Below are 12,531 nucleotides of genomic sequence, written 5' to 3' on the forward strand. Positions count from 1 at the left end.
CAACCCACCCATCTTCACACACACACAAACTGGCAATCGACCTGCACATACACACAGACACAAGCTGGCAATCCACTACACCCCCCCCCCCACAAACTGGCAACCCACCTACACACACACAGAAACTGGCAACACACTTACATACACACACACACACACACACACACACACACACAATCGGCCTTCACACAGACACACACACACAAACTGGCAATCGACCTCCACATACACACAAACTGGCAATCCACCCACCTTCACACACACACACAAACCTGCAATCGACCTATACACACACAGAAACTGGCAACACACTTACATACATACACACACATACACAATCGGCCTTCACACAGACACACACACACACACACAAACTGGTGGCAACCCACTTACACACACACACAAACTGGCAACCGAACTACATTCACACAAACTGGCAACTCACCCACACACACACACACACGCAATCGGTCTTCATACACACAAACTGGCAACTCACCCACACACACACACACACGCAATCGGTCTTCATACACACAAACTGGCAATCGACCTACACATACACATGGTTTCTCGAGGGAGAAGGTCCCCCGCCACGCTGAAGCCCAATTAAAACTACCACCCTTCCTCCTCCCTCGGGGCCTTCCCTCCAGCAACTTGAGGTCTCCTCTCTCCAGAGCTCCAGCCCGCGAGAGGACGCGGCAAAGCGGGGCCCCTTTTCCCGGCTCTCGAGCCAAGCGCATAACGAATGCCTGGAGATTCGCGGCGGCAGATTCGCGCCTGACGGGCCCGGCCACTTTGCTTTCGCGAGGCGGGGGTGAACATTTTATCGAAGCGAGCCCGCCCAAAAAAATCGAGGCCGGGGCGGCGGCAGCAGTAGCAGAGGAGCATCGAGGGTGGTGTGTGTGTGTTTGGAAGAGCCGCGCGTCGGGCCCAGCCGTGGCGAAAGTGCGGTTGCCAGGGCGCCGCTTTACCCAGCGGCCTCCCCGCGCAGGAGCCGCCGCCGCTTCGCCTCCTGCCGGAGCTTTCCAACCCCTCCATTGTCCGGGGCCGGGTTGGGCCCATGGGCTCTTCTTCCGCCGCGGGAGTCGCCCTGCAGCCGCCGCGTCTCAAGCGGCCCGGGGCTTGAAAGCGAGCTCGGTGAGGAGGATCCGCGCTGGGCGGGCTGGGCGAGGCGTCCGTCGGGCGGCCTGGAAGAGGGGAGGCGGGCGGGCGAGCAAGCGAAAGCGGCTTCTTCCCTTTCCCGGAAAAGGACAGGCGACTCCGGAGGCTGCAGGGCGGAGAAGGCCGGTTGGGAATCAATGAGCCACGACTGCCCGTTAAAGGAGAAGCAGCGGGGCGGCGGCGGCAGGTGGTGGGGAGGCTGGCACGGGTCTTCTTCCACCCCAGCAGCCCCGCTTGGAAGTGCAGAGGGAAGCGGGAAGGTGGCGGGCCGCTTCGGGGTTTAGCGTGACAGCCCCCCCCCCCGTCCTCCACCCCACCCCCAAAATCTGGAGCCGCCTCGCTTCACAAAACGGGGCGAGGGAGCTTAAGGGAGTGGGGAAATCCTATGCGCCCCCCCCCCCCACTTGCAGGCGGTGGGCGGAGAGCAGGTGAAAATTGGGGAGGCAAGGTAGCGTTTGGGAAGTCAGGGGTGCGCGAATGTTTAAGTTTAAGTTTAATCAGATTTGTATGCCGCCCCTCTCCGCAGACTCGGGGCGGCTCACAGCAATAATGCCCGGCTGCCAACCCCTCTGGTGCAAAGCCTGCCTGTTTAGACTTGGATTTTATGGTTAAGAATCGGAAGGGACCTTGTAAGGTCATCTAGTCCAGGGGCAGGCAAAGTTGGCCCTTCTAGGACTTGTGGACTTCAACTCCCAGAATTCCTGAGCCAATCATGCTAGCTCAGGAATTCTGGGAGTTGAAGTCCGCAAGTCCTAGAAGAGCCAACTTTGGCTACCCCTGAGCTAGTCCAACCCCAATCCCACCACTCCCCATCCCACTCAAGAAGGAGTTCCTACCCCATTTGGAGCCAGGTGGGTGGTGGGGCAGATCGCAAAACTTTTTTTTTAACCATTGTCGCTCGTTTTTGGGGGGGAGCTGCTTGCCGACACATGTGAAAGTTTGGGGGAATGGCTGCTGTAGACAAATACACACGCACACACTTTTTAGCACAGGCGTTCAACAGGGATGGCTGCAAATGCACTTAAAGGAGGGATTCTCTGTCTCTCTCTCTCTCTCAATGTCTTGTTGCTACCTTGTTTCTCTCCCCCCCCCCCCTGCATGATTTCTCTTAAAATGGAAACAGAACAAAACCAAACAAAAACATGAGCCTGACTTTTGACAGCTCACTTTTTTCCAGTTAGTTGTCTTCCCTCCTTAATGCATGTAGGTACAGTATAGGATGGAAAGACAGTGGAAGTTTCCCCCCCTGCAACTTCAGCTTGGGTGCCAAAAGGAAGATGGCCTTGTCAATTGACATAGGCAGCGGATGGTGTGACCTGCCATAGGCAGTAGATGCTTGTCATTCTTTGCACTCTCTTTAATATTTTCTCCTATTTAATCCCAGCTGCCAGGAGGGTTGCCCGAACAATCTCCACCTTGACTGTCATTTCTCCCCCCCCCCCCCCTTGCTGGTAGCAAGATTGCGGAGAACGATTGAACTGTTAGAAGTAGTGCCAACTGTTAGCATTCGTCCACTACACCTTCTCATTCCTCTTCACACACCCCTCTCTGTCTCTTTCTATCTTGTCCATAGTTGTCATTAACCATGCAGAGGTTGAGCCATTTCCACCACACGGGGTTCCATCATTCTTAGAGGCAAGAGGGAAAACATGGGATTAGCAAGAAGGGGAATCCTCCTTAGTTGGGGGAAAGATCAAAAGCAACATGAGAAAATATTATTTTACTGAAAGAGTAGTAGATCCTTGGAACAAACTTCCAGCAGACGTGGTAGATAAATCCACAGTAACTGAATTTAAACATGCCTGGGATAAACATCTATCCATCCTAAGATAAAATACAGGAAATAGTATAAGGGCAGACTAGATGGACCATGAGGTCTTTTTCTGCCGTCAGACTTCTATGTTTCTAGCATGCTGACATATTGCCTTCAGTCGGTTCCCTTCCTTTGGGAATAATGACAGAAGGATAGGAACCAGCATGATGAGATTAGTGAGATTTCTCCTTAAGGTAATGGATGGGATGGCAATGACGCCAAATTACCATCACAGTAACACTGGTACTACCCTTCCTTTTTAAAATGTGCACTATACCTGTCCACTTTTAATTGTCCATTGGGTTTGCTTCAGGCTAAGTAGTGGTGTGTGTGTGTGTATGTATATATAATTGGTATATATATAATTGTGAAGTGATTGATTAAACCCCCCCCCCCCCCATCATCTTTCCATGCATCCTTCTTAATTCCTGTTCCCTGCCTAGCCAAATGGCTCCCTGCGGGATGAAAAAATAATAATAATAATTAATAATAATTTATTGGATTTGTATGCCGCCCCTCTCCGTAAAAAGCAGTGTGAGAGGGAGCTAGGTATGCTTGGGGCTGAGCCGGGAGCCTCTTTCCTCACTTGTGAACATGATCGGAGTGTCCCAGAGTCTCCCGGAGGCTTGGAATTAAAAAAAAGACAGAGAAGAACATCCTTAATAATATAAGTTAGCTTCGACAGTCTCAATAAAGGCAGTAAAGCTCCAGCATAAAAAACAAATCGAAGAATTTAGTTCTGAAAAGAAAGGCAAATGAAAATGCTTCCTCTAAAATAGGTTGGCACTTGGGGAAATCTTTCTCCTGGAATCATTTCTCACAATGTACCCTGGTTTAATTCAGTACAAATAGCATTTGGATAATCATGGTTACTTTCTTCCTTATGCAACTGAAAATGGGATTATTTTCAAACTTGTAAGCTTTTCGCATCTTTGATTGATGGTTAAAAATAAAATCTCCTTTGAGTAGAGTTTAACTCCTGGTGATCTCATAAATATGTCCAGATAGGAGGGGTTGGGGTTTTTTTGGGGGGGGGGGTTGTCAACAACAGAACTGATTTACTGTTGCCTTCTTAAACGTTTCTTGACTTCCCACCCCAATCTACAGTTCTGTGGTCTCCCATACAAATACTGATCAGGTCCAGACCTGCTTAGTTTTGCTTGCTTTTTTTGCAATCAGCCAAGTTTAACAGTGCTGCAATTGATGCTAAATGTTCAGTACAGACTTCTACACGGTGTTTTAAAGAGGTGCTGAATTCTACAGCTCTTAGAATTTATTTCCAGTATCAACTATAATGTAGCGATAGCAGCATTCCAGCCTTAGAAATTAGCATCGTTATCTGAAGCAGAAAGAAAACACAGGAATTAGTATTTTTAAAACAATCCCCCCAAGTATCAACAATTGCACTAATAAGTGTGATAGCCACTCAAAATAAAATGACCCATCCAGAGTGACTGTGAGTTGGGCGGTTGTAAATATTTTCTTAATAAAGTAAATGAGGGCAAGATGCATCAACTCTCAACTTGGAAATTTGACAGACTGTAGCAGGATATTCCTGTTTGGATGTGAGGGATCGTTGCAATTCTGTGTCTTGGGTCACAGTTGTGTGTTGACCACAATTATTAATATATCTTCACAGTGCTGGGTGATTTTGTTGGCAGCATGCTACAGGTGATCAAGATTGATTGTAATTAAAGATGTCTCCTGATAGTGCTATTATCAATCTGCATAATTTAGCCATAAAGCGGAAGAAATAGGATGGAAATAATACTTGTTTTAAAAAACATGCAAAGTTATATCTGTCATGGCTGTAATACTTGTTCTGATCCAGTTGTTTTGCCCCGTTGATCTCCTGGATCATTGAGGTCTCCATTTGCCTTTCTGGTTTCAACTCTGCTGAATCGGTTGGGGTGAAATAGATCCAGTCCTAGGAATCCAGGATCAATGCTGAAGCCTCTCTGCACTTTGGACCTGGGTGTTGGTTGATGGCTAATGTGGTAAACCTAACCACATTAGGTTAAACCTAACCAAACCTAAACTAAACCTAACCAACCTCTTAAGCATAAAACTTATCAGGAAAGACTTAATGAACTCAATCTGTATAGTCTGGAGCAGTCTTTCCCAACCTTGGCCACTTGAAGGTATCTGGACTTCAACTCCCAGAATTCCCCAGCCAGCATTTGCTGGCTGGGGAATTCTGGGAGTTGAAGTCCAAATATCTTCAAGTGGCCAAGGTTGGGAAACACTGGTCTGGAGGATAGAAGGGAAAGGGGGCACATGATCAAAACATTTAAATATGTTAAAGGGTTAAATAAGATTCAGGAGGGAAGTGTTTTTAATAGGAAAGGGAACACAAGAACAAGAGGACACAATCAGGTTAGTTGGGGGAAAGATCAGAAGCAACGTGAGAAAATATTATTTTACTGAAAGAGTAGTAGATGCTTGGAACAAACTTCCAGCAGACGTGGTTGGTAAATCCACAGCCACTGAATTTAAACATGCCTGGCATAAACACATATCCATCCTAAGATAATATACAGGAAACAGTGTAAGGGCAGACTAGATGGACCATGAGGTCTTTTTCTGCCATCAATCTTCTATGTTTCTAACCATTCCTCCTCTTGGCCTTCCTTCCCGACAGAGCCAAGGAACACCATGGGGGTGGACTTTGACGTGAAGACTTTCTGCCACAATCTGCGGGCCACCAAGCCACCCTACGAGTGCCCTGTCGACACCTGCCGCAAGATCTACAAGAGCTACAGCGGCATCGAGTACCACCTCTACCACTACGACCATGACAATCCGCCGCCCCCCCAGAACACCCCTCTGCGCAAGCACAAAAAGAAAGGACGGCACGGCCGCGCAACCAACAAGCAGTCGCCCAGCCCTTCCGAGACGTCGCAATCCCCAGGGCGGGACGTTATGACTTACGCGCAAGCCCAGCGCATGGTCGAGGTGGATCTGCACGGCCGCGTGCACCGCATCAGCATTTTCGATAACTTGGATGTGGTGTCCGAGGACGACGAGACTCCCGAAGAGGCCCCGGAGAACAACAGCAACAAGGAGAACACCGAAACGCCCTCGGTCGCGCCCAAAGCCGGAAAGCACAAGAACAAGGAGAAGCGCAAGGATTCCAACCACCACCACCATCACCACAACGCCTCAGCCGGCAACACGCCTAAGCTCCCCGAGGCTGTGTACCGAGAGCTGGACCAGGACACCCCCGACGCCCCACCTCGCCCCACCTCTTATTACAGGTAATATAGTGGCGGACCGCCAGTGGAGTTCCGGATGCGGGACAGCGTGGCTCAGACAGCTTAAGTGGGAGAGATGGAGGGTCCTTTATTTATTTATTTACAGTGGTACCTCTACCTAAGAAAAACCTCTATTTATGAACTTTTCTAGATAAGAACCAGGTGTTCAAGATTTTTTGGCCTCTTCTCAAGAACAATTTTCCACTTACAAACCCAAGCCTCCGAATCTGTAACTGGAAAAGGCAGGGAGAAGCCTCCGTGGGGCCTCTCTAGGAATCTCCTGGGAGGAAACGGGGCTGGAAAATGTGGGGAGAAGTCTCCCTGGGACCTCTGTTGGAATCTCCTGGGAGGAAACAGGGCTGGAAAAGTTGGGGAGAAGCCTCCATGGGGCCGCTCTAGGAATCTCCTGGGCCGGAAAAGGCAGAGAGGAGCCTCTGTGGGGCCTTTCTAGGAATCTTCTGGGAGGAAACAAGGCCGAAAAAGGTGGGGGGAAGCCTCTGTGGGGCCTATCTAGGAATCTCCTGGGAGGAAACAGGGCCTCCACCTTCCCTGTGGTTTCCCCAATCGCATGCATTATTTGCTTTTATATTGTTTCCTATGGGAAAAAATGCTTCTTCTTACAATCTTTTCTACTTAAGAACTTGGTCACGGAACGAATTAAGTTCGTAAGTAGAGGTACTGGACTTTTATGCCGCCCCTCTCTGAGGACTCGGGGCAGCTTACAACATATATCAGGTAGAAAGAGGAGGGTAGAGAGAGGAGGGCTCATTAAGAATGTGTTTCCCAGTAGGAAGACAGAGGGGTTAGGGGGGACCGAAAGAAGTATCTCTCTGGTTGGGAAGTGACTCCATTGGGATACAGGTAGTCCTCAACTTAAGACCACAGTTGAGTCTGAAATTTCTGCTGCTAAGCGAGATAGTTGTTAAGAGAATTTTACCCCGTTTCGACAATCTTCCTTATACCGCCGTTGCTAAGCGAATTGCTGCAGTTAGGTCAATAACGCAATTGTTCAGTTAATTTGACTTCCCCAAAGTTGACTTTGTTGCTAGAAGGTCCACAAAAGGCAGATTCAAGGTTAACTCAGCCTCCCATCCTTCCCAGGTGGGTAAAATGAGGACCCAGATTGTTGGGGGCGATAGGCTGGTTCTGTAAACTGCTTAAAGAGGGCTTAAAATCACTATGAAGCGGTATATAAGTCTAAATGCTTTTACTATTGCTAGATTCTCTTCTTCCTTCCTCCTCTGTTGTTTTGGCTTTGAAAAGTATCTTGTACTGAATGAAACTGGTACATTGTAGTTTTTTCTCCCCCACAATTGTAACAACAACACTGCTCAGCCTCTTCCACTCAGCTTCAATAGCAGGAGTTCTTTAAGTTTAAAGGTTTCCTATTATGAGATGCTGTGGGGTTTTTTGTAAGCTAGAAAAAAAGCGGGACTTGAGTATACACATATACATCACACGCCTCGTGACTTCATGGCATAAATGCAGCAAAAGGCACATTGTTTGGCATTTGCACCATGACATAGATGACGCAAATTACATGATTTGTACCATTTGTGCTTTTTTTTAAACCATTGTGACTTCTAATGGCTATGGATGGATGGATGGATGGACGGACGGATGGATGGATAGAGAGACAGATAGATAGATAGATAGATAGATAGATAGATAGATAGATAGATAGATAGATAGATATTTATTTTTATTTTATTTATTTATTGGATTTGTATGCCACCCCTCTCCGTAGACTCGGGGCGGCTAACAACAATGATAAAAACAGCATGTAACAATCCAATCCAATACTAAAATAATTTAAAAACCCTTATTATAAAAACCAAACTTACATACAGACATACCATGCGTAAATTGTAAAGGCCTAGGGGGAAAGAATATTTCAGTTCCCCCATGCCTGATGGCAGAGGTGGGTTTTAAGAAGTTTATGAAAGGTGAGGAGGGTGGGGGCAATTCTAATCTCTGGGGGGAGTTGGTTCCAGAGGGCCGGGGCTGCCACAGCTCTTCCCCTGGGTCCCGCCAAATGACATTGTTTAGTTGACGGGACCGGGAGAAGGCCCACTCTGTGGGACCTAACTGGTCGCTGGGATTCGTGCAGCAGAAGGCGGTCCCTGAGACAATCTGGTCTGGTGCCATGAAGGGCTTTATAGGTCATAACCAACAAGAAAGATAGATAGATAGATAGATAGATAGATAGATAGATAGATAGATAGATAGATAGATAGATAGATAGATAGGGTGTCATTAAATTGGTGTTGACTCTTGGGGGCCACATCAACAGATTTTTCTCTATGATAATCTGAACTTAACTTGGTCCTTCCCCACATTGCCATTTGTCGGGGGTCAAGGGAAAAGAGAGGGTCTTGCCTTCTCTTTCTGCTCAAGATCCCCATAGACAATTGGTGGGCACAGAATGCTGGACTTGATGGACTTTGGCCTGATTCAGCATAGTACTTCTTAGGTTCTTACATTCTTATTGCCACCGAGTCCTTCCATATTGCTGTTGATTTTCTTCTCCTCCTAGTCTGTCTTCCACCTTTCCCAGCAATAGAACCTTCTCCAGGCAGGGCAAACAGATGCAAACAGATGGGAGGTTCATTATTATGGTTCTGGAATCAGAGGAAGCAATAACTGACTCTTGGCCGCTTGACTAGAGACTCTCTGGCAGCATGGGACCATCTCCTGCCTCATGTATCCCTGTGGCTGGTTAGATCCCACAGGGCGGGCCTTTTCCAGATCCCATCAGCCAAGCAGTGCCGTCTGGCGGGGTCTAGGGGAAGGGCCTTCTCTGTGGCAGCTCCAGTCCTTTGGAATCGGCTCCCCCCAGAGATTCACACTGCCCCTACTCTACTGGCCTTCTGGAAGGTTTTAAAGATATACCTTTGCTGGCAGGCCTGGGGCCGTTGAGCGTGAACACTCTGCTCCGGCCTTCAGTATGACTGGGTTGAGATTAATCGGTTGAATAGAAACATAGAATGGCATGGACATGGCATCGGACCAGAATATCTCCGGGACCGCCTTCTGCCGCACGAATCCCAGCGACTGATTAGGTCCCACAGAGTTGGCCTTCTCCGGGTCCCGTCGACTAAACAATATCGTCTGGCAGGTCCCAGGGGAAGAGCCTTCTCTGTGGCGGCCCCGACTCTCTGGAACCAGCTCCCCCTGGAGATTAGAACTGCCCCTACCCTCCTTGCCTTCTGTAAACTCCTTAAAACCCACCTCTGCCGTCAGGCATGGGGGAATTGAGGCATTCCCCCCCTCCCCCAGGCCTATACAATTTATGTATGGTATGTCTGTGTGTATGTCTGGTTTAATAATGGGTTTTTAAATTTTTTTTAATTTATTAGATTTGTTGTGAATTGTTTTATTATATGTTGTGAGCCGCCCCGAGTCTATGGAGAGGGGTGGCATACAAATCTAATAGATAGATAGATAGATAGATAGATAGATAGATAGATAGATAGATAGATAGATAGATAGATAGATAGATAGATAGAAAGAAAGAAAGAAAGAAAGAAAGAAAGAAAGAAAGAAAGAAAGAAGATTGACAGCAGAAAAAGACCTCATGGTCCACCTAGTCTTCCCTTATACTATTTCCTATATTTTATCTTAGGATGGATATATGTTTATCTCAGGCATGCTTAAATTCCGTTACTGTGGATTTACTAACAGTATGGAATGGTTGTATTTATTGGGTTTTAAGATTGGTTTTTTAAATTTGGGTTTCTGATAAGATGGTTGAGTTTTTTAAATTATTTGATTGTATTGTTTTTACCCTGTAAACCAGCCTCCCTGAGTCTACGGAGAAGGGCAGCCTAGAAATCCAATGTAGTAAATAATCAGTCAATAAAAAATTGAACTTTTAACTACCAGGATTCTGAGAAATGAAATCTAGAAAACCTGAATTGAACCAGATGGAGCTAGAAGTTACTGGAGGGGGGGGGCCCGGCAAAGTGATGGTGACACTTTCAGACCACTTAACGTAGGTGGAAGGATGCTCAATAATAGATAGCTCTATAGACAGACCTCCTAAGACTCCCATTTTCTTCAGCCTTGCACTTTCTCTCTCTCCTTGTAGATACATTGAGAAGTCGGCAGAAGAGCTGGACGAGGAGGTTGAGTACGACATGGACGAGGAGGACTACATCTGGTTGGACATTATGAACGAACGCCGGAAGACCGAAGGGGTCAGCCCTATTCCTCAGGAGATCTTCGAATATCTCATGGACCGGCTGGAGAAGGAATCCTATTTTGAGAGTCACAACAAAGGGGACCCAAATGCCTTGGTAGACGAGGACGCCGTCTGCTGCATTTGCAACGACGGGGAGTGTCAGAACAGCAACGTCATCCTTTTTTGCGACATGTGCAACTTGGCCGTGCACCAGGAGTGCTACGGGGTCCCTTACATCCCGGAAGGCCAGTGGCTGTGCCGCCGCTGCTTGCAGTCGCCTTCCAGGGCCGTGGACTGCGCCCTGTGTCCAAACAAAGGCGGCGCCTTCAAACAGACGGACGACGGCCGCTGGGCCCACGTGGTGTGTGCCCTCTGGATCCCCGAGGTCTGTTTTGCGAACACGGTGTTCCTGGAGCCCATAGACAGCATAGAGCACATCCCGCCTGCCCGTTGGAAGCTGACCTGTTACATCTGCAAGCAGCGAGGCTCCGGGGCCTGCATACAGTGTCACAAAGCAAACTGCTACACGGCCTTCCACGTTACCTGCGCTCAGCAGGCGGGGCTCTATATGAAGATGGAGCCCGTCCGAGAAACGGGGGCCAACGGCACATCGTTCAGCGTCCGGAAGACGGCCTACTGCGATATCCACACGCCACCCGGATCCATGCGACGCTTGCCGGCCCTGACCCACACCGAAGGGGAGGAGGAAGAAGAGGAGGAGGAGGAAGAGGACGGGAAAAGCTGGAGCTCCGAAAAGGTGAAAAGGGCCAAGGCTAAATCCCGGATCAAGATGAAGAAGGCCAGGAAGATCCTGGCCGAAAAGAGAGCCGCTGCCCCAGTGGTGTCCGTGCCCTGCATACCACCCCACAGGTATGGCAGCCTTCATTCTCAGCTTCTCTTTTTATATACAGTGATCCCCCGTGTTTCGCGATCCCGATCATTGCGAAAGGCCATATGGCGATTTTTCAACCCGGAAGTAAAAACACCATCTGCGCATGCGCGCCCTTTTTTCTATGGCCACGCATGCGTAGATGGCGCCGGGCAGATCAGCTGCTGGGCGGCTTCCCTGGGTCTTCCCCCTCTTGCTGGCGGGAGGGCGAGCGGCGGGCAGCAGCGAGGAGTTTGCGTGGGCGGCGGGGAAACCCCAGCGCCGCTTCCCAGCTGAGTCCTGAAGCCAAACGCGGAAGTTCGCTTCAGGACTCAGCTGGGAAGCGGCGCGAGCGAACGGCGTGGGCGGGTGAAGGGCGGGCAGGCGGCGGACAAGCGGCGGGTGGACAAGCGGCGGGCGCGGCAGCAGCGAGGAGTTTGCGTGGGCGGCGGGGAAACCCCAATCTTCGGCTCCTCGCTGCGGCGGCGGAAGTAAAAACACCATCTGCGCATACTTCCGCACCGCTACTTCGCGAAAAACCGATCATTGCAAGGGGTCCTGGAACGGAACCCTCGCGATAATCGGGGGACCACTGTATATATAAATCATTATACAGTGATACCCCGTCTTACGAACTTTTCGAGATACGAACCCGGGGTTTAAGATTTTTTTGCCTCTTCTTCCGAACTATTTTCACCTTACAAACCCACCACCACCGCTGGGATGCTGCGCCTCCGGACTTCCATTGCCAGGCGAAGGCTCCCCTCGTTGGGAAACCCCACCTCCGGACCTTCTGTTGCGAGCGAAGCACCCGTTTTTGCGCTGCTGGGATTCCCATGAGGCTCCCCTCCATAGGAAACCCCACCTCCGGACTTCCACGTTTTTGCGATGCTGCAGGGGAATCCCAACAGGGGAATCCCAGAATCGCAAAAACGGGCACTTCGCTGGCAACGGAAGTCTGGAGGTGGGGTTTCCCATGGAGGGGAGCCTCATGGGAATCCCAGCAGTGCAAAAACAGGCGCTTCAGCTGGCAAAAGGGGTGAGTTTTGGGCTTGCACACATTAATCGCTTTTCCATTGATTCCTATGGGAAACATTGCTTCGTCTTACGAACATTTCACCTTACGAACCTCGTCCTGGAACCAATTAAGTTAGGAAGACAAGGTGTCACTGTATATATTGATTTTTTTGAATATTTATATTTTTGTACTTACAGGAGGGTCAACATCCATACATTTACATTCATATTG

At 49.0% G+C, this 12,531-nt stretch overlaps 1 protein-coding gene across 9 annotated transcripts in view; it reads left to right on the forward strand.

Moving 5' to 3' along the window:
- Positions 1-985: 985 nt before the first annotated feature.
- The window catches only part of BRPF1 (bromodomain and PHD finger containing 1), a 58,426-nt gene continuing 46,880 nt past the window's right edge, over positions 986-12,531 (forward strand). For 7 of the 9 annotated variants that reach the window (XM_070738008.1, XM_070738009.1, XM_070738010.1 and 4 more), the window contains exons 1-3: positions 1,058-1,140; positions 5,619-6,234; positions 10,322-11,284. In XM_070738008.1, the coding sequence (XP_070594109.1) occupies positions 5,633-6,234; positions 10,322-11,284 (1,565 nt within the window). In that variant the 5' untranslated portion in view covers positions 1,058-1,140; positions 5,619-5,632. Of the gene's footprint in view, positions 1,141-5,618; positions 6,235-10,321; positions 11,285-12,531 lie in introns of all 9 variants that reach the window. The other 2 variants (XM_070738011.1, XM_070738012.1) reach the window with 2 other exon arrangements.

The sequence above is a fragment of the Erythrolamprus reginae genome, chromosome 2 (assembly GCF_031021105.1).
Source record: "Erythrolamprus reginae isolate rEryReg1 chromosome 2, rEryReg1.hap1, whole genome shotgun sequence".
NCBI classification, from domain to species: domain Eukaryota; kingdom Metazoa; phylum Chordata; class Lepidosauria; order Squamata; family Dipsadidae; genus Erythrolamprus; species Erythrolamprus reginae.